This window comes from Pelodiscus sinensis, chromosome 24 (assembly GCF_052426305.1).
Source record: "Pelodiscus sinensis isolate ZL-2025 chromosome 24, ASM5242630v1, whole genome shotgun sequence".
Taxonomy (NCBI): Eukaryota; Metazoa; Chordata; order Testudines; family Trionychidae; genus Pelodiscus; species Pelodiscus sinensis.
Genome location: NC_143075.1, coordinates 17,359,067 through 17,386,495, shown reverse-complemented (window position 1 = coordinate 17,386,495; position 27,429 = coordinate 17,359,067). Strand labels below are relative to the sequence as shown.

The following is a 27,429-nucleotide window of genomic DNA, read 5'->3' as shown; positions in this document are numbered from 1 at the left end:
GTAAGAGCATAAGAATATAAGAACGTCCGTACTGGGTCAGACCAAAAGTCCATCTACCCCAGTGACCTGTCTGCCAACAGTGGCCAATACCAGATTCCCCAGAAGGAGGGATCACAACAGGTAATCCTCACGTGGTCGGTCCCCAGTCACTCACCTCCAGAGAAACAGGCCACTAAGGGGGAGACCTGTTCCAAACCCCTAATCATTTTTGTTGCCCTTTTCTGAACCTTTTCCAATGCCAAAGTATATTTCAAAGTATAATTAATCTCCATTATACAGACAAGAAACAGTATTTAAAAAAAGATTAAATGACTAAGTCAAGGTCCCACAGGGAATCTGTGGCAGAGCTGCAAATTCAATGCAGCTCTCCTCAGTTTCATTCTAACGCCTTTACCAGAAGACAATCCACAGCATTTTGCCCTGCTGGTAACAGTTTACCTGTAATTTGCAAATCTAGTAATGCTTGGAGGACAGGTGAAAGTGTATGAGGTAATATCGATGTCCATGGTTGCCAGATAACAGGAGGACTAAAAGTGGAGGAGTCTGTAGCAAATAAATGTCCAACAAATAATAATGATTTTTTCCAGGTATCGTCTGGCTCCCGAGCACACGTACCCAGCACAGTATGAGGACTGTCTGGCTGCTTCCACACACTTTATGAAGATGGCAGAAGACTATGGAGTGGATCCTGCCTGTATTATCCTTGCGGGGGACAGTGCAGGAGGCAATCTTGCTGCTGCTGTTTGCCAAACCCTCGTGACTAGTGCAGACCTTCCAAAGGTACATGCTCAGCTCTTGATCTATCCATGCCTTCAGGCAATGGACTTCAATTTACCATCATATCAGCAAAACTGTAGAGTCCCCATCTTGTTTAGGGAACAGACAGCTTTCTATGTTCTGCAGTACCTGAGGGGCGATTCATCGTTTTTGGAAGATGTCCTGGAAGGTTCCCATCTTCCCGTAGACGTAAAATTGAAGTTTAGGAAATGGCTAAGCGCAGACAATATCCCCAAGGAATTTAAGGTCAGAGGGTTCAAACCAAAGGTGCCCATCGGATGCTCCCTTGAGGTTTATGAGGCAGTTAAAGGTCTCTGTGAGCCATCCTTTTCCCCACTTTTAGCGGAGGAGGCTGTGGTTCACCAGCTCCCGGCGTCGTTCATCTTGACCTGTGAGTATGACGTGCTTAGGGATGATGGCCTGTTATACAAGAAGAGATTAGAAGACAGCGGTGTTCCGGTGACCTGGTACCACATTGAGAATGGATTCCATGGAGTCATAAGCCTGTTTGGTCATGGAGGGTTGTCATTTCCAACTGGAAAAAATGGACTGGACAGCATTGTAAGCTTTCTCAGAAGCTTATAAAAAACCAGTTTTTCAAATACTGGGTCTTCTGTTTCCTCTGGTCTCCATGTAGACCCCAAAGTCTGGGAAGAGCTCTATAGGAACAGTATTTGATATCACATGATGGGCTGCTTTGACATGGTTTCCCCTGCTGATGAAGTTCACAGGCTTGTGTAATGTCTCTTCTGTTGCTGGTTGGAGTGCTGATTGCACATCTACCTATTTGTAACGATTTCTTTGCATCATGCGGCAAGCTGGTGTCTTTCTAAATATCAGTAAATATTAAAGAATACTATTTGAACTGATTTTCTGGTTTGACCCATTGGATTCAATTAAGGCCTGGTTGCTGATCCTTTCATGGAGAGATATGGTGTGTGCGTGTGTTTTGCGTGCATGTGTGCATATAAATGTGCATGCAAATATTTGTGTAAGTAGGTACATACCACCTACACCACAACATTATGATGCAAGGTCTATGCACTGCAGTACTTCTGGTAAGCGTCCAACTTACATCCAGCTGCAGTAATTAAATCCTTTTAAATTTAGGCTCAGAAGGGGGCCATGAGCAAAAAAAGGTTGAGAAACACTGATCTAAATAATCCCTGCTTCATTAATATAAAAATGGCCGCCACGCTGTGCCGAGAATCAGCTGATCCGGCACAGCGTGGCAGTGTAGACGTGGATCGGTCGACAAGGGAAGCCTTTGTTGACCGCTCCCTTATGCCTCGTGAAACATAGACATGTGTGCAGGGGGGATAGGACATACTCCCTAAGGAGGGCACCCCCCCCCCCCACAGTGTTTGGAGCAGTTCTCACGCTGCCGCATCACAGAAGTGCTTATGCAAGAGGCTCTCTGTGTCTTCCTCTCGCCAAGACGCACCCACATGAAACAGGGAAGAATTGTGCACAAAATGGAACCTAGACACTCCTAAATGTTTGGATTCTCCCCGAACACCACCTTCTCTTCCTGCAAAATCCCTCCATCCTCAGACCCTTTGATTATTTCCTCCATATACGTACCCATGGGTGTTATCATCTGTAGTAAATACTTACATAGCACATGAGGATTAGGGTTTTTAAAAAAATTGGAATACGCCTTTGCTCTTGCAAATGCCTGAATGTGGGTTGTGTGCAATGCTGCTAAATATGCACGAGGGCAAAAGCAGGGGTGTGTTGGGGATTGGGGTCTGACCCATTTTTGCCAGAGGTGCAATCTGACCTAAAAGTTTCCAGCACCTTTGAAATGCTCTGCCCGGGTATATGCAATACGGTTTCCTGCCCCTCTCTTTACAGGGCCTGCCAAATCAGCACCTGTTTACGCATCATGAAGAATCGAGTAACCGAAATTTAGTCAATCAGTATGACGATCATTACAACAGACATGGCTATAATCCTGCATTGCCTCCGGTCCGCAGATGGAATCGACATAAGCTAGCCTGGCTGCCAGAGAAATCAGATTTCCCTGTTTTCGGTACTTTTTTAGTATTATCCTGGTTGTCACTCACAGGGAGACAGTGTGGGCTAGTGGTCATCTTGCTCCTCCAAATGGCTTGCTGTATCCCTTAGGCTGGTCACTCTGTGCCTTAGCTTTCCCATCCGTAAAATGGAAAATAATAATAATATGTATTCACCACAGAGGAGAGCAGTAAAGTTTAATTAATGGGCCTCCCATGGGCAACAGTACAACTCCTAATGAAAACAATCTACCTGCTAGAAGAATATGACCTATTGTTTGTAAGATTCTTTGAAGACTGGAAGTGCCTCAGACTGAGTACTGTTATGAACAGATAAATTAAGATGGGCTTTCTGTTCATTTCCCATTGCATAAGCATAAAGTCATCAAAGTCTTATCAAGCGGTTAGAAAAATCAGGAAATTCCTGAATTTGGGGGCTGAAGTACCCCGGCTTCATTCTGAGTTTAAGTGCTTAGCGTTGAATAGGCACCTGCTTAATAGACTTGTATTTGCCAAGCAAAATTTTCAAAAGTCTCTAATGATATGTCTTTTTTCCCCCCACTTCTCCTTTCCTCTCCCCCTCTCCTTCATGGAGTGTGTGCTGTGAGTGGCAGGTGGAAACTGTTGGCTTCTAATTAAAGTTTGAATTCTAGAAGCCTCTGCTGATTGGCTGAGCCTTGGAGGGGGAAGGCCTTTCAGGCAGTCCAGGGCTTTATAAAGCAGTGGGCAAGTGACCAAGGAGCTTGCGAACAGGTGAGTGAATGGCTCAGAGTTCATCTTCTTGCATCAGCTGGGTCTACCCACTTACAACAGTCACCGTCATGCACTGTCTCTACTGAGCAAGTGACCTTATCCAAGGGGTGACCATGGCACTTGTGTGCCTCTCCCTGGTGGAAAGAAGCAGAAGGATACATACGCCATATATGATGAGGCTACCTTATATATGTACACTCATTACATATGAAGACTGTAATATATGACACTTCTATTCGGGTGAATACACAACATGAGTGCAATAGACAAAATATATGCTACTTGCATGGCATCGACCTATTTAAGATATTTTTGTTTTATCTGTGGGGGTGGGCAAAGCTAAGCTGAAGAATGTTCAGGAATTGCTTTGAAATCCTCATATTGAAAGGTACATACATGCAAAAAGACCAAAACACAGGAATCGACAGGCTAGTGAGATGTTGAGGGGATTTGATTGTGCTCAAATTGGTTTGTAATTCCTAGTGAGTTTGACTCATGCTTAGCAGGAATTCTTCTCAGTTGTTAATGGTGGAGTGTTTGCCAATGTGAGTAAGGGTGAAAATCTAATTCTAAGTCATGCCCATCATCCCAGTGTCAAGTAAGGTGCTGCTCATTGTAAACAAAGTGTGCAGAATCTAACAGGGCTACATTTCTATCCCTTTCAGGTGGTGTCTCGCTCTCTCTTACCTATTTTTCCTGCACCTCAGTGTTACATAGGGTTGCCAGGAACCTTTATTTATACTGCCCTCATCTGGGTCCTAATTGGCTCCACCCCTCCAACCTTCTCCCAGAGCTGAGTTTTTACCCTTAAAGGGCCAGTGTGGGATAGATGCCGCATCACAATGTCTCTAAACTGATTTACAAAGTTCCTATAAATTGTGTGCATGTAGATTTTTGTTTGTTTGCATAAAAAGAAACAGAGACACTTTTTGAAAGCCAAAATAAATCAATGCTTCCAGCTCTGTTTTCACAGGCAACAAAAGCAAATTTGACAACAGTAAGGAGAAAACCAGTGAGGGAGGAAAAAGCTTTCTCCTTTAAAACGTGAAGATTTAAGAATGTTTTGGTAATTGGCTGTATGGAAATTTCAATATCAAAAACTTCACTGACACGACAAACTATATGAGTATTGTAATAAACTCATTCATGCTAAAATTCGACACTCTACGTGTCGGTCTCAACAAAGACATTAACTATCTTACCCATTACAAAGATAGCTTCCCCAATTATCACCTCTAATACCATTAGCTCACAGACATTTACCTTTCCCCACCTCTAGTATCATTAACTCACAGACATTTACCTTCCTCCCTTCCCCCCCGGCATCCGCCTTCTGTTCTGAAATGTGATTTGTCCTTTTCATATGTGTTCACTTTTTTTTTTTAACTGTATCCTTTGGTATATATGGTTGTGACTATTTTCTTCCACTATTTGATCTGAGGAAGTGGGTCTGGCCCACGAAAGCTCATCCCCTAATAAACCATCTTGTTAGTCTTTAAAGTGCTACATAGTCCTGTATTTTGTAATAAACTCAGGCATCTGTGTCCAGGACAGGCTTCACAAGGGTAATAATTTCATATAGTGTGTGTCCATTTCTCACTACTGCTTATCTAAGATTAGAGGGCTGGCTGTTACACCGTGAAATAAATATTTAATAATGAGAATGAGAATAAAAATAATTAATGGGACTGTTTTATTTTACTGGCATATTTTTAAAGCAGGTCTGCATGGGTACGTCTACACTGCACTGTTATTTCAGAATAACTAGCGTTATTCTGAAATAACAAAGTGAGCATCTACACATTTATTCCATTATTTTGAAATAATTTTGAAATAATGGACAGCTTATTCCGACTTTTGTAAACCTCATTCCATGAGGAATAACGCCTATTTTGAAATAGCTATTTTGAAAAAGGGCAAGTGCAGACGCTCCACTACTGCTATTTCGAAATAGTGCTGCACCAGGGCCATTTTAAGTTATTCCTCCTCAGTATCTCCTGGGGCTCTACATTGAAAGAGAACATCTACATTAGGGAAGCCTGACTTGGACTACTTTTGAGGCTTCCCTGCAGTGTAGACGCTTTATTTTGAAATAAGCTATTTCAGAATAATTATTCCAGAATAGTTTATTTCAAAATAAGACTGCAGTGTAAACATACCATATGTGTGCATGTTTTTCCCCATTTAATTTTTATTTTTACCTTAAAAATAGGCCTATATAGCAAAATCCTAATCCAGGTTTCGAAACCTCAGGCTACGTCTAGACTGCCCCCTCTTGTGCAAGAAAATATGCAAATGGAGTGAAGCAGTGAATATCGTTGCACCTCATTTGCATATTTAAAGAGCCGCCATTTTTGTTCAAGGCGCTTTTGCACAAAAAGGAGCCATCTACTCAGCTCCTTTTTGCTCAAAACTCCCCTCTTGTGCAAGAGCCATTCTGCCTAAATAAAAACGGCAGAGCGGCTTTTGCTTAAGAGGGGTTGTTTGCGGAAAACCTCTTGCGCAAAATGGTGGCTCATTAAGTATGCAAATGAGGCATGGCGATATTCACCGCTTTGCCTCATTTGCATATTTTTTTGCACAAGAGGGGGCAGTCTAGACGTAGCCTCAGAGTTTAGGGATACTGGATTGGCCCCATATAAAAAAGTAGGTCAGCTACAATATTAGAATCAGGGTCCAGATTTGGAATCCAATTTCTCATTTTCCTTTGTTAGGGGATGATCAAAGTTTACATCTGAAGTTTACATTTGTGTAGTGGAGAAGGGAGATGTGGTTAAATAATAGCTATTGGTTTTGGAGGGGCACAGGGAGGTGAGCGAAAAGGCCTTTAGATGTGGTCTCCAAGCTCTCCTACTACCGTTTCTTCCAGGAGCATGAGGGGATGCGCAGAAAAGAAGGGCCCCAAGTCACTACAAGCGATGGGTCCAAGCCACCACATCAGAAGTCCCTCAAAATTCAGAGGTGTGTAGATCCTTGCACAGACCAGTGACCTAAGCTCCCCCCAAGAAAGCACATTGAGAGTATAAACACTGTGTCACAATCTCCGGACCAGTTATTGGAGTGGCTGCAATAGAAACGCACTGTGCAGCATGGGTGCTACTTAATAGGATGTGCGTGTCTCCCCTTGGCTTGCCCTGCTTTCTACGCTTTGCTTCCAAGAAACTGGCAAGAAATCTGGTGTTTCTCACCCCCGCTCTCCTGCAAATGTGTTTAAACATATGAGACAGCTGGGCACAAGGAGAACCAGTGCACTTTGAGACAAATAAATAGTGGGTGCAGACCCCATGCAGTACAGTACAGTACAGCCTTCACTACTGCAATTTTCGCTGTCTGCTGCTAAATGCATTTGCATACCACAAACTTGAACTTCAGGTTCATTACACAGACCTAGATAAATACCACCTATGAACAGGCTCTGACTCTGTTATGGAGACATGAGACTGAACTACAGACATAGGTTGCCATAGTCCACATCCTTTCTCCGTCCTGCAGTCAATGCAAGAGTCAGTGCAGTTTCTGCCTATTAACAGCTGGCAACTTGTACAATGTTTTGGAGTGTTCTGACGCCTCATTGGCAGAGCTGCTGGCGTACACAGAGCTGTGACACTCCTGGAGTTATTACAGTTCTGAGCTTGATGACTCTGCAGTATTTGCTAACTAACCCTGTGCAGCAGCTGTAACAGAGGAAGAGAAAAATTCACCCTAGTGCAGCCAGATTGCAGAGGTGCTCCAGAATCAGGAAGTAACAAATCAAAGAGCACTGAGGAATCAGGAGAAAGTCAGATCCCTGGCTACCTCGGCCTGAAATGGCGTTTGCTTATGTGCTGCTGGTGTTAGTCCTGGCAGTTTTCATTGCTGCTTTCATATTGTTAGTCGTGGGAACAATTTATTTTGATCTCTCCAACTCAGAAATCCCTCCTGGCGTGGACCAGCCTGTAAAGCTCCGACTGCTTCACAGCATTTTGATTGGAACAGCAGTTCTGGTGAGTTTACCTTGTCTGATATTAAGGATTCTGATGGGGGGGGGTGGGTGCTTAGGTGAGGGAATAAATGTCGCTAAGCATAATGCAAATGCTGGACATGGGAGCCCTGCCAGCTGCATTTACTAGTGGGGAAGGCTTGATGCTATTTTTGTGCTTTCTGGCTGTACTTAGGAAATTGTTTTGTGACATCTCTGTCAGACTTTTTACCTTTGTACATGTACAGTCAGGTTCTGCTTGGCTCTTCAGGGGGTATCTAGCCGTGTTGCCAACCCCAAAGGATTCAGAAATTATGAATCAGGCCGTAAAAATCCTGAGAATTTTTAAAATGTAAAGATGACAAATATTGGGCTGCTTTTATTTCCCGCCCAGATCCTGAGCCTGCAGGCTGCACTAGGGCCACGTTCACAATTCTGTCTGCAACCATGACAGCTAGAAACTTGAAGAGAGGCTGAGATTCTCCTGAAATCACAGAATGCCAGAAGCGGGGGCTCTGAGAAAACCACCGTGTGTTATCTCAGAGGGGTAGCCGTGCCAGTCCGTATCTGCAAAACCAAATCACAACTTCTCTTCGGGCAACGGGAGGAACCTTTCCTTGCTCCGGACTACACCCAGAGCTGGCCACAGGGCCAGGCAGAACTGCAGCCCCACCACTCTAGAGAGAGCAGTGTCACTCCAGCCCTACTCCCCCACGTGGCTCATGGAAGGGGGCAGGTGGGAGCCAGAGCCATGGCTCTGCCCCCTCTATGAGCTGGCCGGTTGTGTGGAGAGGGGTAAAATGCACCCTACAAAGAGGTATTGTAGCAGGCTTGCACCTTGTGCATGCTCAGCAGTGCGTGGAAGAGTCCTGTCTGCCAGAAGCCCTTTGCCTGCAAGCAGGGTTGGTGTTGGGTGGCGGAGGGGTAGCAAACAGGGCAGTTTCCTCATGCCACAGGGGGCCTCGAGTGATGGGCCCACGGCCTTGGGTGGTGGGGCTCAGATTTTGGCCAAACTCCAGTGTGTGAGCAGGTAAGGGAGGTAGGGTGAGCCCCTCTCCTTACGCCACTCATTCCCACAGGCTTGTTCACCCTGGAAGACATTTTGTTGCCTGGGGTGATGAGGGAAGCAAAGGAGGGTCTTATACTTGACAGCAGGTTCCCTCTGACACCATACACGGCTTGTCTTGGCACAGTGATGGTTCTGCCCTGCCCCCGATGATGGCACAGAGGTGAGGGAATGCCAGCCTCCAGGGGTTGAATACCACCTTTGCTCTGCCAGCCACTCTGAGGAGAAGGGTGACACAGCAGCTGTATGAAGCTTTCAATGAGGTCTGTGAGGAGATTACCAAAATGCCTTCTGACGGACCCTCTGTGCTAGCAGCATCACACAGAGCTCAGACTCCTTTCTGCAATACTCCTGCTCCCGGAAAGCTACTTGAGAGCGTTCCCAATCACTTTACAGTCGCACCATCCACAGCCTGTGAGGGCGGCGAGTGACTCGCTTCTTCGGGGGTACAGAACATCTCCTCTACAGATGCTGAGTACTTCTCTGGCTCTGGGTCCCTCTCCCTCCTGAGCACTCAGCCACAACTTCCTCCTGGTTCAGTCCATTGCTGGATGCCCCTTGAGATCCTGAGGTAAACACGTGGGCTACGTCTGCATTGGCCCCTTTTCCGAAAGGGGCATGCTAATTTTACAGGTCGTAATAGGGAAATCTGCGGGGGATTTAAATATCCCCCGCGGCATTTAAATAAAAATGTCCGCCGCTTTTTTCCGGCTTTTAGAAAAGCCGGAAAAGAGCATCTACACTGGCCCTGATCCTCCGGAAGAAAGCCCTTTTCCGGAGGATCTCTTATTCCTACTTTGAAGGGCTTTTTTCCGGAGGATCGGGGCCAGTGTAGACGCTCTTTTCCGGCTTTTCTAAAAGCCGGAAAAAAGCGGCGGACATTTTTATTTAAATGCTGCGGGGGATATTTAAATCCCCCGCGGATTTCCCTATTACGACCTGTAAAATTAGCATGCCCCTTTCGGAAAAGGGGCCAATGTAGACGTAGCTAGGGTCTTTTGTGCAAAGGTGAGGTCACCTCCAAGTATATCATCCAGATCCTTGGAGTACTGCAGGTCGCGGGCACAGCATCAGAGCAGAGGTTTCCTCCCCACACTTTGTGATAGGTGTTTCACAGCTCCTTCAGTCTGACCCTAAACTGCAGTGCATCCCAGTCCTGGTCCCTTTTGGTCATGCAACCAGAAATCTACCCATAGACATTGTAATTCCTACGGCTGGTGCACAGCTGAGACTGGCCTTTCTCCTCTCCCCAAATGCTGAGGAGGTCCAGTACCTTGGCATGGCTCCAAGCCAGGGATCCCCTGATGTGTGGAGCAGGCACGGCCAGCTGGAAAGATGCGCTGAGAACAAACCACGGGTCACCGGGCAAACAGGAAGGAGACTTTCAAATTTCAAAAAGAACGCAAGGGTGGGTCTTGGTCACCTGAGCAGGGCAGTGGAGTTCAAACAGATGACCAGAGAGGCCAGACCAGGCCTTGTGGGAACAGTGCTGGAGGCCAGTGTAGACACTGCGAACGTTACAGCGCTGGGGGCTGATTTAAAGGGCAGTAACTTGCCAGTGTAGACCTTGGCCTTAGTCTCTCCCCTGAGCCCCTGCAGGCGTATGGTTGGCCATGCCTGCAGGCCGCATCAGGCTCACACGTGCTTTCCTGCTTGCTTCTGAAGGGACAATTCAGGAGCACTTCACCCATTCAGCAGCTGGTGGCAGCAATGAAAAGAAAGGAGGGAGAGGGTGAAAGAGCAGTGGAGGGCAGCTCCCAGGCAGAGGAACCTACGTCTATCCACTGCTCTCTAGCAGTAACCTCTCCACTGCGTGGCTTATGGGGAACTCTGCAGACAGCAAACCTTGGCGATTGGACACATTCCTGGTCCAGTCAAGATATGTGATAGTGATGGAATCACTTTAAATAGAAAGTGGCTGCATCACTCAGTGTATATTTAAATCCTGGTATTTAAACCCTTCCGATTACTTTAAAATAAAACAATACAAAGACATATTGGTTTCTCAGCTGGGACTATCCAGAGTTGCGATAGCCCCACCAGCATGTAATCCTATAACACAATTTCATGCTTACAATTCATGACAAGCATGTGATGAGTCACTCTGAATTTTTAACAACTGGGTTCTGGATTTTCCGGCTTCCCAAACTCGAAAATCCAGTTCTTTCTCTGTTGTTCACCACATACGTCTCCAAATTTCAGTTGTGTTGACGTATCCCCCCAGACTTCTTTCTAGTACCCTTAAGGGTACTCGTACCACTGCTTGAGAAACACTTTACTAAGACAACTTTTTTATGGGTGACCCTATGGTTCAGATGACTAATTGGCTCTCATAGTAGAATGAACAAGGACTCAATAGCTTATGGCAACTGAATTCGCCAGTAAAGGGCATGGGACTAATGAAAAAGCCCACACTTCAGAGGTTTGAGCAGAAAAGAGGCTGGAGTAAGAAAGCGGTACCATGGGGGTCTTTTATAGCTTCTGCCATGGAGATGGAAAACCATTGTTCCAGACCAAGCCCTCAGCACAGCTTATGGACAATTACAGGTAACGAGGAAGTATGGAATCACACTGGCAAGTCACATAAGTCACATGACGCACATTCAAGTTTGAGTATTTCCAGGAAAGCCCATTAGGTGCAGAGGGGTATCTTCCATGCTCCGTTGTGATTTAAGTGTTTCTTGATGGGCCATTCAAGTTGAATAGTCCCTTCACAATGTGCTGTCTCAATACCTTATGGATCTTATCAAAACGGCCGATCATTTGAAAAACAGGCACCCAGACAATAGCCATATCTTCAAATACAAAAATAATACTTGCATACAAATAGCATAATCATATTCAGCAAATCATAACCTTTCCATAGACACCCTACACGCCATATTTTGTGCAACACTTGTTGCAAATATATAACATCAGTTGCAACAAAGATCTCCATGGTCGTGTTTTCATAGACTCATAGAACACTAGAACTGGAAGGGACCTTGAGAGGTCATCGAGTCCAGTCCCCTGCCCTCGTTGCAGGACCCAGTACTGTCTAGACCATCTCTGTTAGACGTCTGTCTAACGTGCTCTTAAATATCTCCAGAGATGGAGATTCCACAACTTATTCCAGTGTTTATCCACCCTGACAGTTAGGAAGTTTTTCCTAATGTCCAGCCTAAATCTCCCTTGTTGCAGTTTAAGCCCATTGCTTCTTGTCCTGTCCTCAGAGGCTTGGGAGAACAATTTAACTCCCTCTTCCTTGTGACACCCTTTTAGATATCTGAAAACCGCTATCATGTCCTCGCTTGGTCTTCTCCTTTCCAAACAAGCCCAATTCTTTCAGTCTTCCTTCATAGGTCATGTTCTCTAGACCTTTAAGGCCTAATCAGCACAGAGTAGAGTAGAGTAGAGTAGAGTAGAGTAGAGTAGAGTAGAGTAGAGTAGAGTAGAGATCATTTTAATCATATAATATCACAGAGAGCACAACTCACACCTACCAGGCAACCTATCTCACACACTTTCTTCATACTGGGGAGAATGGTGTTGTATTGATGCTAATCCTGGAGTCTTTCACTCTCAACAGGGGAAGATTTTGGAGAGGCTGGGCCTATGCAGTCAAGTTGGCTTTGTCCGCTATATGCGCCAGGGAAAGAAATTAGGAGAGGATCCCAAGCTCTTCATCAAGGACCTGCAGTTTGGGAGAGTGCCAGTGCGTCTTTACCAGCCTCGAGCACCTTCTGCTGGCCGAAGGAGAGGGGTCATCTACTTTCATGGAGGAGGCTGGATGTTTGGCAGTATTGGTAAGATATTTAACAGAAAAAAATTACCATAGAGAATTAAAGACAAAAACTCACTCTCTTTTTAGAAACCTCAAAGGGAAGTTGGTTTGGGCCTGAAATTTGGGGGGAGGTTTGAGGGTTGAGTCTTTACTACTGCATCACATATGCTGGCACGTTTTGACTATTCCAGACATTGGGGCAGCTGGAATGAAGTGTGAGACCATGATGAGCAAAGGCCATGAAGGGGACGAAGGGGACAAAATGAAAAATGAACTGGGGTCGGGGAGAAGAGTGGGAATTAGATGGGTGAAAGGAGAAAATTGTTATTTTCCTTAAATGTAGGGGCGAGATAACAGTGTATAGAACTGGATCTTCTTACAGTTCTGGCAAGACACCAATGAAAACATTTGTTTTCCAGATAGCTATGAAACTGTGTGCCGCTACATCGCTGGAGAAAGTGAATCGGTGGTTGTGTCCGTTGAGTAAGTGAGCTTCATCCAAGTCCTATTATATAGGAACTCATTGCTTGGCATTTTGATAGCCACTATAGAGCTGCATTGCATTTAGAGTGTCCCCCTTCTCAAAGAACTATATTTTCAAGAAACCAGGTGGCTCCGCAAGACACTCATGTTTGTTTATATGTTTTTGCAGCTTTTCACGGCTTTTGTGCTGAGCTAGACAGAATAGAGTGTTGTGTATGAGACGAGTTTGCTGTCTGCTGGAAAAAAAAATAGAAAAAAAATGAACAGATCCTTTTCATAAAAACAATCTGCCTTGCATCCCGTCATTAACAGAGTTGTCAGATATTGAGATACATCTTCATCTTAGTTTGTCTTCGGTCAAACTCCCATTGAAGCCTAGAGGTCAATGGGAATTCTGCCTGAGTAAGAAATAAATAAGAAATATATATATGTCCATACCACCAATAGTAAAAATATAGTTGTTTTAGAACTGTACTACTTAGAACAGGTAGGTATTGTCATTACAGGCATCAACCAAGACAGGGGTTGCATGATGCTGATCACTATATAAACACATAGTCAGAGTCTGTCTCTGGCCTAAAGACCTTACAATCTAAGGCTATGTCTAGACTGCAGGCTTCTTTCGAAAGAAGCTCTTTCGAAAGCATCTTTCGAAAGAGCCTCTTTCGAAAGATCGTGTCTAGACTGCAGGCGGATCTTTTGAAAGAGAAATCCGCTTTTTCGAAAGAGAGCACCCAGCGAGTCTGGATGCTCTCTTTCGAAGACGGCCTCTTTACACTGAAGAACGCCTTCTTTCGAAAGAGGAACTTTCGAAAGAAGGCGTTCTTCCTCGTGAAATGAGGTTTACCGCATCGAAAGAAAAGCCGCGTTCTTTCGAAATAATTTCGAAAGAACGCGGCTTGAGTCTGGACGCAGGGGAAGTTTTTTCGGGAAAAGGCTACTTTTCCCGAAAAAACCCCTGAGTCTGGACACGGCCCAAGCAAATAATACAGACAAAACAAGTATAAGAGCATAAGAATATAAGAACGGCCATACTGGGTCAGATCAAAGGTCCATCTAGCCCAGTGATCTGTCTGCCGACAGTGGCCAATACCATATGCCCCATAGAGAGAGATCACAACACGTAATCCTCACATGATCCCTCCCCAGTCACTCAGGCTAGGGATACCATTCCTACCCATCCTGGCTACTAGCCATTGAGGGACCTAACATCTATGCATCTATCTAGCTCTTTTTTGAACCCTGTTAAAGTTCTAGCCTTCACTGCATCCTCTGGCAAGGAGTTCCACAGGTTGACTGTGTACTGGGTGAAGAAAATCTTCATTTTGTTTGTTTTAAACCTGCTGCCTATTAATTTCATTTGGTGACCCCTAGTTCTTATATTGTGGGATATTTTCCAGTGCCAGTATATCTTTTCCTTATTCACTTTTTCCATACCAGTCATGATTTTATAGACCTCTATCATATCCCCCCCCCTTAGTCTCCTCTTTTCTAAGCTGAAAAGTTCAAGTCTTTTTAATCTCTCTTAATTTGGGACCTGTTCCAAACCCCTAATAATTTTTTTTGCCCTTTTCTGAACCTTTTCCAATGCCAAAGTATATTCCAAAGTATAATTAATCTCCATTATACAGACAAGAAACAGTATTTAAAAAAATATTAAATGACTAAGTCAAGGTCCCACAGGGAATCTGTGGCAGAGCTGCAAATTCAATGCAGCTCTCCTCAGTTTCATTCTAACACCTTTACCAGAAGACAATCCACAGCATTTTGCCCTGCTGGTAACAGTTTACCTGTGATTTGAAAATCTAGTAATGCTTGGAGGACAGGTGAATGTGTATGAGGTAATATCGATGTCCATGGTTGCCAGATAACAGGAGGACTAAAAGTGGAGGAGTCTGTAGCAAATAAATGTCCAACAAATAATAATGATTTTTTTCCAGGTATCGTCTGGCTCCCGAGCACACGTACCCAGCACAGTATGAGGACTGTCTGGCTGCTTCCACACACTTTATGAAGATGGCAGAAGACTATGGAGTGGATCCTGCCTGTATTATCCTTGCGGGGGACAGTGCAGGAGGCAATCTTGCTGCTGCTGTTTGCCAAACCCTCGTGACTAGTGCAGACCTTCCGAAGGTACATGCTCAGCTCTTGATCTATCCATGCCTTCAGGCAATGGACTTCAATTTACCATCATATCAGCAAAACCGTGGAGTCCCCATCTTGTTTAGGGAACGTGCAGCTTTCTATGTTCTGCAGTACCTGACGGGCGATGCATCCTTTTTGGAAGATGTCCTGGAAGGTTCCCATCTTCCCGTAGACGTAAAATTGAAGTTTAGGAAATGGCTAAGCGCAGACAATATCCCCAAGGAATTTAAGGTCAGAGGGTACAAACCAAAGGTGCCCATCGGATGCTCCCTGGAGGTTTATGAGGCAGTTAAAGGTCTCTGTGAGCCATCCTTTTCCCCACTTTTAGCGGAGGAGGCTGTGGTTCACCAGCTCCCGGCGTCGTTCATCTTGACCTGTGAGTATGACGTGCTTAGGGATGATGGACTGTTATACAAGAAGAGATTAGAAGACAGCGGTGTTCCGGTGACCTGGTACCACATTGAGAATGGATTCCATGGAGTCATAAGCCTGTTTGGTCATGGAGGGTTGTCATTTCCAGCTGGAAAAAAGGGACTGGACAGCATTGTAAGCTTTCTCAGAAGCTTATAAAAAAACAGCTTCTCAAATACTGGGTCTTCTGTTTCCTCTGGTCTCCATGTAGGCCCCAAAGTCTGGGAAGAGCTTTATAGGAACAGTATTTGATATCACATGATGGGCTGCTTTGACATGGTTTCCACTGCTGATGAAGTTCACAGGCTTGTGTGATGTCTCTTCTGTTGCTGGTTGGAGTGCTGATTGCACATCTACCTATTTGTAACGATTTCTTTGCATCATGCGGCAAGCTGGTGTCTTTCTAAATATCAGTAAATATTAAAGAATACTATTTGAACTGATTTTCTGGTTTGACCCATTGGATTCAATTAAGGCCTGGTTGCTGATCCTTTCATGGAGAGATATGGTGTGTGCGTGTGTGTTTTGCGTGCATGTGTGCATATACATGTGTGCAAATATTTGTGTAAGTAGGTACACACCACCTACAGCACAACATTATGATGCAAGGTCTGTGCACTGCAATACTTCTGGTAAGCATCCAACTTGCATGCAGTTGCAGTAATTAAATCCTTTTTAAAGTACTTGGACTTTTGTGTTCTGCAAATTTACTATGGACCATGGAATATTTTTCACCGCAGTTCAGAATATTATTTGTATTACATTAAACAACGACTAACCAAACATCTTATGAACACATCTTTTACTTTTGCCCAGTGTAGTGCACTTTTAAATAGAGTAAAACATGAAAAAAGATAATTGTTGTCCATCTAATGTACCCACTAAAATCATGAGGCCATGAAGTAAATATCTTTGCTACATCCATCTAGAGAGACATCAGAGAGGTTTTTGCTCTTCTATTTAACAATACTCTACCAGGATAAACTTAATAAACAGCAAATGGTCCAATAGTCTGCCAGTTTTGAATAAGATCCAGTGTTGTATCAGTTTAATCTCATGTTCTGTTAAGGAACTAAAATCTTCTGTTACAGTGAAACATTCTTGATGATTTACGTGCATTGTTTTCTCTTTCACTTCTATGAGTCGAAGATGTTCCTCCTTATTGAAAAATTCTATATGATATATATCTTTGGTGGGAGCAGCCTAAAGAATTTAGTTCATTATATCCCTGATATCGAATTTTATAAGAAGGATACAAAAAACCGTCAAAAGGATTTTTTTTTTTATTTCCAGAGTAATTTCTACAGAACCCTGCTTAATTTCTATAGCAACCCTAGTGGCTGCATCCTTATTAAATTCTATATGCATTCCTTAAAGCAATCCCCATTGCCCTATTCACATTTCCAATCCAGTAATTATGTCCTTCCTACTCCATCTATGTAAGCACTGTTGGACTACCTTTTTTTAGATTACCTCATGAGCAGTGTAAAGATCCAATCCTGCTCCCCTTGAAGTCAGAAACAAAATTCCATTTATCTTGAAACCAATCTGATAGCTTTCTTTGATAGGATAATAAGTCTTGTGGATAGGGAGAAGCAGTGAACATGGTATACTGAGACTTTAGCAAAGCATTTCATACGGTCTCACATGACATTCTTATCAATAAACTAGGGAAATACAACCTAGATGGGGCTACTATAAGGTGGGTGCATAACTGGCTGGATAATTGTTCTCAGAGAGTAGTTATTAATGGTTCCCAGTCATGCTAGAAGAGCATAACAGGTGGGGTTCTGCAGGGGTCTGTTTTGGGACTGGTTCTGTTCAAAAACTTCATCAACAATTTAGATATTGGCATAGAGAGGACACTTATTAAGTTTGCAGATGATACCAAGCTAGGAGGGGTTGCAAGTGCTTTGGAGGATAGGGTCATAATTCAAAATGATCTGGACAAACTAGAGAAATGGTCTGAGGTAAATAGGATGAAGTTTAATAAGGAAAAATTCAAAGTATTCTACTTAGGAAAGAACAATCAGTTTCACACATACAAAATGGGAAGCGACTGTCTAGGAAGTGTACATAATGGATCACAAGCTAAATATGAGTCAACGGTGTGATGCTGTTGCAAAAAAAGCAAACATGATTCTGGGATGCATTAACAGGAGTGTTCTGAGCAAGACATGAGAAATCACTCTTCTGCTCTACTCAAGGAAGATGTGGAGAAATTGGAGAAGGTCCAGAGAAGAGCAACAAAAATGTTTAGAGCTCTAGAAAACATGACATGAGGGAAGACTGAAAGAATTGGGCTTGTTTAGTTTAGAAAAGAGAAGACATGATAGCAGTTTTCAAGTATCTAAAAGGGTGTTACAAAAAGGCGAGAGAAAAATTGTTCTCCTTGGCCTCTGATGATAAGACAACAAACAAAGGAGGGTTTGGTTGGACATTAGGAAAAATTTTCTAACTCTCAGGAAGCTTAAACACTGGACTAAATTGCCTTGGGAGGCTGTGGAATCTCCATCTCTGGAGATATTTAAGAGCAGATTAGATAGACATTTATCAGGGATGATCTTGATGGTGCTTGGTTCTGCCATGAGGGCAGGGGACTGGACGACCTCTCGAGGTCCTTTCCAGTTCTAGTGTTCTATGATTCAATGCTGCAGAAGCCTCTTTGTTGCTTAACAGGAGGATCCACTGTTGCTTAGAGAGTGTTTGCAACCATTGACAATCGCCATGGGGATAGCAAACAATGGAGATTCCAAGGCAGGGGAGTTCCACACATTAACTGCCTTGCTACACACACAATCAGAGGGACTCATAGATCTCGTTCTGCCTGGTCATCGCTGCATGAACGCAGAAGTCTCATTCACCTTCCAGAAGGGGAAGGGAAGGGCAGAGGAGTCACCAATTCTACAGGAGTGGAGGGGAAGAGGTGCTGCTGATGCTAAGAAGCATGCTTACATCTCCAAAGGATGTACAGGAATGGTATCTTCCCAGCTGGAAAATAAAACCGAAGTACTCTACAAAAGTGCTCGTTGGAAACTGGTTGGAAGAGAGGAAAAGGGTAAGAAGGGATAAAGAAAAGGGAAATATAGAAGGCCAGACCTGATGCTATGGAGCTAAGTAATCTTCAAACTTTAGAGGAGTTTGGATTCAAGTTGATCCCAGAAAAGGATCAAAGGTGGGACATTGGGTGTCTTGACCACAAAATTCACTGGCCTGCTTCCATTCATTCTGGTCAGGGTGAGGCACTCTTCCCAGTAAGCCAGTATTGAAGTAATGCCCAAGCATGAGACCATGGGTTAGTAGATACAGAGGTTCTTACAGACAACACATAAAGTGAAATTTTTGGGCCATTAACTATCCCAGGGTACTTCTCCCAAGACCACTTCCTTTTTAGTTAGTGTGTGTTTTGCCCTGCTCTATTTGTAGATAGCCAAATTAAGCATCACGATCCCCACTTATATCACTGTAAGCAAAGAGTATGGCTTCATCTAGACTGGCAAGTTTTTCCGCAAAAGCAGGTGCTTTTGCGCAAAAACTTGCCAGCTGTCTACACTGGCTGCTTGATTTTGCACAAAAGCACTGACGTTCTACTGTCCGAAATCAGTGCTTCTTGCGCAAATGCTTTGACGTTCCCGTTCGAGCAAAAGCCCTTTTCCGAAATGTTTTTGCGCATGAGGGCTAGTGTAGACAGCTAAAAACTGTTTTGCGCAAAAAAGCCCTGATGACGAAAATGGTGATCGGGGCTTTCTTGCGCAAAACTGCGTTTAGATTGGCACGGATGCTTTTCCGCAAAAAGTGCTTTGCCAAAGGATCAATGCCCACAAAACAGATATTAGACAGGATCACAAAGAAAAAACAGTTTCTTGCCATTTGAACCAGAAAGGACATTGTCTCAACGACTTGATTACCTGCATCCTGCTTCAAAGACCTTTTCAGACCACACTTCAAAGAGAATCCTCTGAACTGTCATTCATGCTTAAATTCGACACTTTACCCTTAGGTTTAAACAACGACATTAATTATCTTACCCATTACAAAGATAGCTTCCCCAATTATCACCTCTAATATCGTTAGCTCACAGACATTTATCTTCCCCCCTCATATCCCTTCTGTTCTGAAATTTGATTTGTCCTTTTCACGTGTTCATTTTTTTAATTGTATCCTTTGGTATATATGGTTGTGACAATTTTCTTCCACTATTTGATCTGAGGAAGTGGGTCTGGCCCACGAAAGCTCATCGCCTAATAAACCATCTTGTTAGTCTTTAAAGTGCTGCATAGTCCTGTATTTTGTTCATGCCAATCTAGACTCTCTTTTCCGCAAATGCGTTTCACGGAAAAACTTTTCCATTAAAAGCATTTGTGGAAAATCATGCCAGTCTAGATGTAACCTATATGTTTACGGGGAGTGGTCCCCATACAAAAAACACTGAACTTTGAAAATCACTCCTGATGAAGAATGTTTTTGCTTAAGATCCAACAACTGGTTTGGTAGTTTCAGTGTGAATAATCACTATGTAAAATTAAAAAAAAAAAACCAACCAGTAGTCCTGTGGCACTCTAGAGTCTAACAAAAATATATGCAGAGTATCATGAGTTTTCGTGGGCAAAACCCACTTCTTCAGATGAGATGATCTTCAGGGGAAAAAAGTGGGGGGACCCTCAGGCTATGTCTAGACTGCAGGCTTCTTCCACAAGAAGCTTTTTGCAGAAGAGATCTTCCGTAAAAACTTCTTGCGCAAGAGCACGTCCACACTACAAAAGTGCATCAGAAAAGCGATGCGTTTTTGCGCAAGAAAGCGTCCAGACTGCACGGATGCTCTCTTGCAAGAGAGCTCTGATTGCTATTAACAAGAATGGCCACCAAGGCACCTGTACTTCTTTCTATAGGCTGTTTTTGTGCAAAAAAACCCTGTTTCCCATCCACACACACCTTTTTGCACAAGAGCTCTTGTGCAAAAAGGAGTTATTCCTCGTAGAAAGAGGAATATCTACACTGCAAAACCCCCTCTGTTCTGCCGATTCACTGTACATTTTCTTGCGCAAAAACGCACTTGAGGTGCAGACACTCCGCGAGTTTTTGCGCAAAAATGGCCATTTTTGTGCAAAAGCTCGGCAGTGTAGACATGACCTCAGAATAAGATGGAAGAGAAGAAAGAAAAAAAATGACCTGCCAGTTGTAGCCCTGGTGCTAATGAGACTAACTGAGTGGGCTGCAAGTGTCCCATGCTTAGCTTTGGATGTCAATAGCATGCGGAATGTAAGGAAAGCTCATGTTAGAATATGTTAACCAGTTCAAATCTTTGTTCAGCCCAAATGAGAAGGTGTCAAATTTTCATAAGAAAGTCAATTTCTCTCTCTCTCTCTCTCTCCCCCCCCCCCTCTCTCTCCCCCTCTCTCTCTCTCTCTCCCCCAGAGGGTGCATCTAGATTACAGGGATTTTTCGAAAACAGTAGCCTTTTTTTGAAAAATCTTGACCTGCATCTAGACTGCTGCCACGTTCTTTCGACAGTAAATCGAAAGAATGCAGCAGTTTTTTCGACCATGGAAAACCTCGTTTTACAAAGAATGACGCCTATTTTTGAAAGTGCTCTTTCGACAAAAGGCGCTATGGAATGCAAACTGTGCTTTTTCGAAAGAGAGCATCCAGACTGCCTGAGTGCTCTCTTTTGAAAATGAGTCTGGCTTTTTTGGAAGTGATGGTTGTAGTCTAGATGCTCTTTTTCGAAAGAGGCTTTTATAAAAGATACTTTCGAAAAAGCCTCTTTCGAAAGAGGCTTGCAGTCTAGACATAGCCTCTGTCTCTCTTGTTAGCTTGTGAAATTCTGCTGTAGAAAAATGGCTACTTTTAAGTCCATTAATGAGTGCCCAGGCAGGTTGCAATGTTCACCTACTGGTTTCTCTGTGTTACCATTGCAAATATCTGATTTGTGTCCATTAATCCTTTGTCATAGAGACTGTCCAGTTTGGCCAATATACATCGCAGAGGGACATTGCTGGCACTTGATGGCACAGTTCACAGCAGAGGATGTGCAGTTGTATGAGCCTCTCATGTGGTGGCTTATGTGGTTAGGTCCTGTACACATAGCAAGTGTCTCCTTTTGGATCTCTTTTAGTTTATAAAAGATCTTGGGAAACCCAGCAACAGCGTCTATGGGACTGACTTTATTCACTTCCCTGACTGCAGAACAGATCAAACAGTGAGGAGATCCATTATGAAGAAACTTGATGTAAGTAAAAAAAATTATCTCAGGGCTTGATTGTACAGAGATTTAGTGCATGGCAAATGGAAGTGGGAATCCACAGTGCACCAGCCTGATGTAAGCTGAAAAGCCTCAAGGACTCTGTTCCCATGAAAGGCCTGTGGTATGCTTTTATCTGCTGTTTGAAACACCATAAGAACGGCTATGCTGGGTCAGCCCAAAGGTCCATCTAGCCCAGTATCCTGTCTTGCAACCATGGCCAATGCCAGGTGCCTCCAGAGGGAGGGAACAAAACAGAAATTCATCACGTGATCCCTTTCCTATCATCCATTTTCAGCCTCCGACAAACAGAGGCTAGGGACACTATTCCTACCCATCCTGGCTATTAGCCATTAATGGATCTATCCTCCATGAATTATGTAGCTCTTTTTTGAACCTGTTAACTTTCTGGCCTTTACAACATCTTGTGGCAAGGAGTTCCATAGGTTGACTAGAGGGCTGTCCATTTACACCCCGGCTTGCAGTGCACTAAGGGTATGTCTAGACCAGTGGGTTCTCAACCGTGGGCCATATGGCTTCCCAAGGGCCACACCCTACCTCTAGGGGGCCACATGGAAAAAATGGAACATTAGGAAAATTATGTACCTTTTTTTCCAACTAACAGGGGCTATGAGCAGGGCCACAGAGGTAAACGAGGCTCAGAAGGGGGCCATGAGCAAAAAAAGGTTGAGAAACACTGGTCTAGACTACATGGCTCCATTGACGGAGCCATGTAAACTAGTTTACCCGACATAGTCAATGAAGCGGGATTTAAATAATCCCCCCTTCCTTAAAATAAAAATGGCCACCACACTGTGCCGACAATCAGCTGATCCGGCACAGCGCAGCAGTCTAGACGTGGATCAGTCGACAAGGGAAATCTTTGTCGACCGCTCCCTTATGTCTCATGAAACGAGGTTTACAGGCGCAGTCGACAAAGGCTTCCCTTGTCGACCGATCCGCATTTAGACTGCCGCGCTGTGCCGGATTATCGGCACAGCGCGGCGGCCATTTTTATTTTAATGAAGCGGGGATTATTTAAATCCCCGCTTCATTGACTATGTTGGGTAAACTAGTTTACTCTGTCGACGCCGCCATGTAGTTTAGACACACCCTAAGTGGCTACATCCACAAGACCTCAGATTGAATAGGGTAAATGTCAGCAATCAGAACAGGCGCGTACAGGTTGTATCTCCCTAGTCCTGCATGCTTGGGACTGGCCTGGCCCTTCTGCTGCTGCCAACTATGGGGCTCTGCTCCAGTGGCAGAAGAGGAGCTGTTATTGACCAAGCAGGGACTTGGGGGCGGGGAGGAAACACTTTTAGGAAGAGGCATGGTGGCTGCAGAGCCCACTGCCCAGGTGCACTTCTGGCCCAGTCCAGATTATAGAGGTCCAACCTGCATTAAATTTAAGATTGAAATCCTGCCCAGATGTGTGTGTGTCCACATATCCAGGAGAAGTGATAGTGACCAAGTGAAGGCCCCCAGCGCCATCCTGCATGCTGGCTTGCCAAAAAGGGACAACACACATCCCATAGTGTTTCTTGTTGCTTCCCCCAGTTCCTGTTGTTATCCCCAGCATGTGTGCAGGGGGGATAGGACATACTCCCTAAGGAGGGCACCCCCCCCACACACAGTGTTTGGAGCAGTTCTCACGCTGCCGCATCACAGAAGTGCTTATGCAAGAGGCTCTCTGTGTCTTCTTCTCGCCAAGACGCACCCACGTGAAACAGGGAAGGATTGCGCACAAAATGGAACCCAGACACTCCTAAATGTTTGGATTCTCCCCAAACACCACCTTCTCTTTCTGCAAAATCCCTCCATCCTCAGACCCTTTGATTATTTCCTCCACATATGTGCCTCTGGGTGTTCTCACCTGTAGTAAATACTTACATAGCATATGAGGATCAGGGTTTTTTAAAAAAAGTGGAATACGCCTTTGCTCTTGCAAATGCCGGAATGCAGGTTGTGTGCAAAGCTGCTAAATATGCACGAGGGCAAGAGCAGGGGTGTATTGGGGATTGAGGTCTGACCCATTTTTGTCAGAGGTGCAATCTGACCTAAAAGTTTCCAGCACCTTTGAAATGCTCTGCCCGGGTATATGCAATACGGTTTCCTGCCCCTCTCTTTACAGGGCCTGCCAAAGCAGCACCTGTTAACGCATCATGAAGAACCGAGTAACCGAAATTTAGTCAATCAGTATGACGATCATTACAACAGACATGGCTATAATCCTGCATTGCCTCCGGTCCGCAGATGGAATCGACATAAGCTAGCCTGGCTGCCAGAGAAATCAGATTTCCCTATTTTCGGTACTTTTTTAGTATTATCCTGGTTGTCACTCCCAGGGAAACAGTGTGGGCTAGCGGTCATCTTGCTCCTCCAAATGGCTTGCTGTATCCCTTAGGCTGGTCACTCTGTGCCTTAGCTTTCCCATCTGTAAAATGGAAAATAATAATAATATGTACAGGCAGTCCCCGGGTTACATGGATCCGACTTACATCGGATCCCTACTTACAAACGGGGTGAGGCAACCCCGCACTAGCTGCTTTTCCCCCTAGCAGACCAGGGAGACGCGCAGCTAGCGCCGGACCCAGCAGACCAGGGAGACGCGGAGCGGCTTTTCTCAGCAGACACCTCAGCTTGAGAATAAAGGACTGAGGGAAGTGAGGTGTGGGAGAATAAAACTGAGCTCTGGAGAAATGTTTGGCTAGAGTTTCCCCTACAATATGTACCAGTTCCAACTTACATACAAATTCAACTTAAGAACAAACCTTCAGTCCCTATCTTGTACGTAACCCGGGGACTGCCTGTATTCACCACAGAGGAGAGCAGTAAAGTTTAATTAATGGGCCTCCCATGGGCAACAGTACAACTCCCAATGAAAACAATCTACCTGCTAGAAGAATCTGACCTATTGTTTGTAAGATTCTTTGAAGACTGGAAGTGCCTCAGACTGAGTACTGTTATGAACAGATAAGATAAGATGGGCTTTCTGTTCATTTCCCATTGCATAAGCATAAAGTCATCAAAGTCTTATCAAGCGGTTAGAAAAATCAGGAAATTCCTGAATTTGGGGGCTGAAGTACCCCGGCTTCATTCTGAGTTTAAGTGCTTAGCATTGAATAGGCACCTGCTTAATACACTTGTATTCTCCAGGCAATGTTTTCAAAAGTCTCTAAGGACATGTCTACCCTCTGGGGAAGATTGATCTTCTGCAGTTTGATTTAGTGGGTCTGGTTAAGACCCTCTAAATTGAAATCAGAGGACACTCCCATCGGCTGCTGGTACTCCTGCATCTGTGATGAGTAATGGAACCTGATGGGAGCATTTGCTTCATTGGCCTTCCTCTGTGAGGATGGCAGGGAGACTTCAATCAAGGTACGTTGACCCCAGCTATGTAATTAATGTAGCTGGAGTTGCATATCTTGATTCAACCTTTCCCCTTTAGTGTAGACCTGGCCTAAGTGACTCAAATGCTTACACACCATTTTGATGTAGGAATGGGCATTAGGTGGTTAAATACTTTTGAGGCTCTGGACCTTAGAAGCCTAAGTCTCATTAAGTGTCACTTTGTCTCCTAAGTCAGCTAGGAGCTTTAGAAAATGTTATCCATATTCTTGTAAATAGGTTCAGTTACCCAAAAATATTGTGAACTATGGATTTAAATGTTAACTGCAATTCCACTAACTTCTCTATGTAGGAGAGGGTGTGCATGTATACCACTGCTCTCTACTGGATGGGCTTGCAACTGCTCACCTGTGTGTCATAGTTCCTACGCTGTCGACACTTAGCAGTGCTCCTCCTTCCAGTCGAGGAGGAAAAGTCTCTGGATTTAGAGGAAGAGGGTCTGCATTGTGTCTTTGCTGTTGTCACAAAATTCTGAATTTACCCCAGGTGTCCTATGTAATAGAAAAGCCTAGCGAATTTGTTTCTACCACTATAGAATCATAGAACACTAGAACTGGAAGAGACCTTGAGAGGTCTTCAAGTCCAGTTCCCTGCCTTCACAATAGGACCAAGAACTATCTAGATCATCCCTGATAGATGTCTGTTTAACCTGCTCTTAAATATCTCCAGTGATGGAGATTCTACAACCTCCCTAGGCAGTTTATTCCAGTGTTTAACCACCCTGACAGGCAGGAAGTTTTTCCTAATGTCCAACCTAAACCTCCCTTGCTGCAATTTATGACATTTAATCATTTTCTGTTCCAGAACCACCCACCAACTATGGCCTTTTTGAGCAACTAATGAAAAAATGGACCCAAAAAGAGGCTGGAGTGATGAACAGTGTTTACACTGTTTCTTATAAAAAGCCCCCAGTTTCTGCTTTTGCCGTACGTCGACGTCCGGTCACAAATTACCACCTATCCCCCTGCGATGGGCAGCGTCTTCCCCACAACCTCAGTGCAAGTCTGGAATGTGATGGAGCACCAGCATGCCATCAAGCTCCCAAGCAGCCCATCAGAGACACGGTGGCCCTGGGTGCCGCACTGTAGAGTGCTTATTGCAACACTCTGACTTCTATTCAAATACAGCATGTTGCCCAAACACCAAGACTATTTTGGTCCATGTGCTATTGGCAGAAATAGGAATTAGGTTATATAAATGGAGTGCTGCCTATTGGTTGGAGAAAAGCACGGGACTGTAGGGCGATTGGGTGACATTCCCAGCTCTGACTTTGACCAATGGCAACATCTCAAGGTGGACTTTGTTTCCCACTTGAATCTGACACCCGCGTGATCTTCCTGTGCTGCTGTGAATGGCTCAGAATTCACCTTCTTGCATCACCTGGGTCTACCCAATTACAACAGTCACCGTCATGCACTGTCTCTACTGAGCAAGTGACCTTATCCAAGGGGTGACTGTGCCTCTCCCTGGTGGAAGAAACAGTAGGATACATATTCCATATATGATGAGGCTACCTTATATATTTGCACACATTACATATGAAGACACTTCTATTCGGGTGAATATACAACATGAGTGCAATAGACAAAATATATGCTACTTCCATGACATCCACCTATTTAACATACTTTTGTTTTATCTGTGGGGGTGGGCAAAACTTAGCTGGAGAATGTTCAATAATTACTTTGAAATCCTCATCCCGAAAGGTACATACATGCAAAAAGATCAAAACACAGGAATCGACAGGCTAGTGAGATGTTGGGGGGATTTGATTATGCTCAAATCGGTTTGCAATTTCTAGTGAGTTTGACTCATGCTTAGCAGGAATTCTTCTCAGTTGTTAATGGTGGAGTAAAATGATTTGGGCAGATAACATGTTGTCTTTCAGGATACATGGGATTTGACTAACCTTTCGTCAGATCTGTTTTGATTACATTTTGTACAGCCCTTTACACCATGAATTCAAATTGATCGATTAAAGCCAGATTGCCCCCTTGCAAACGCACAGCTACACAATTACTTGTGTAAATAAGTGCTTGCCAATGTGAGTAAGGGTGAAAATCTAATTCTAAGTCATGCCCATCGCCCCATTGTCAAGTAAGGTGCTACTCATTCTAAACAAAGTGTGCAGAATCTGTCAGCTCTGGAGTGCCCCCTTTCAGCTGGTGTCTCGCCCGCTGTTACCTCTTTTTCTGCACCTCAGTGTTATGTAGGGTTGCCAGATATTTAAACAAAACAAAAACAAAACAAAACAAAATCCCACCCCAAACATGGCAGGAAAAAGATTGGTGGAGCAATAAGAAACGAACAAAACAGGGGACCAAACTTGTAGAGCAAAAAAAAAAAAAAAAAAGTCACTGCACCTTTAAATATTCCCTGTTCTCCCCTGCCCCCACTAGACGT

The 27,429-nt window shown here is 44.2% G+C and overlaps 3 protein-coding genes across 6 annotated transcripts in view; all 3 read left to right on the top strand.

The window, feature by feature from the left end:
- The window catches only part of LOC102445742 (arylacetamide deacetylase-like 4), a 38,318-nt gene extending 36,948 nt beyond the window's left edge, over positions 1-1,370 (top strand). For both annotated transcript variants that reach the window (XM_089773098.1, XM_075906388.2), the window contains exon 4: positions 588-1,370. In XM_089773098.1, the coding sequence (XP_089629224.1) occupies positions 588-1,362 (775 nt within the window). In that variant the 3' untranslated portion in view covers positions 1,363-1,370. The remainder of the gene's footprint in view (positions 1-587) is intronic.
- A 5,593-nt stretch (positions 1,371-6,963) lies between these two features.
- On the top strand, positions 6,964-15,817 carry LOC102445508 (arylacetamide deacetylase-like 4). 3 transcript variants are annotated; one of them, XM_075906391.2, is made up of 5 exons: positions 6,964-7,326; positions 7,458-7,531; positions 12,141-12,357; positions 12,759-12,818; positions 14,759-15,817. In XM_075906391.2, exons 3-5 carry the CDS (start codon positions 12,167-12,169, stop codon positions 15,531-15,533), a joined length of 1,026 nt encoding a protein of 341 aa, XP_075762506.2. In that variant the 5' UTR covers positions 6,964-7,326; positions 7,458-7,531; positions 12,141-12,166; the 3' UTR covers positions 15,534-15,817. The 3 variants fall into 3 exon arrangements, with proteins under 3 accessions (XP_075762506.2, XP_014431374.3, XP_089629223.1); XM_014575888.4 differs by having other exon boundaries at positions 6,966-7,531; positions 12,755-12,818; XM_089773097.1 differs by lacking the exon at positions 6,964-7,326 and having other exon boundaries at positions 7,393-7,531.
- A 2,330-nt stretch (positions 15,818-18,147) lies between these two features.
- Positions 18,148-27,027, top strand: CFAP107 (cilia and flagella associated protein 107). The gene is given in 5 exon segments (XM_006127914.4): positions 18,148-18,432; positions 21,490-21,603; positions 23,750-23,927; positions 25,831-25,989; positions 25,992-27,027. Coding segments are annotated over 5 exon segments (624 nt in total). The 5' UTR covers positions 18,148-18,309; the 3' UTR covers positions 26,042-27,027.
- Positions 27,028-27,429: the final 402 nt, after the last annotated feature.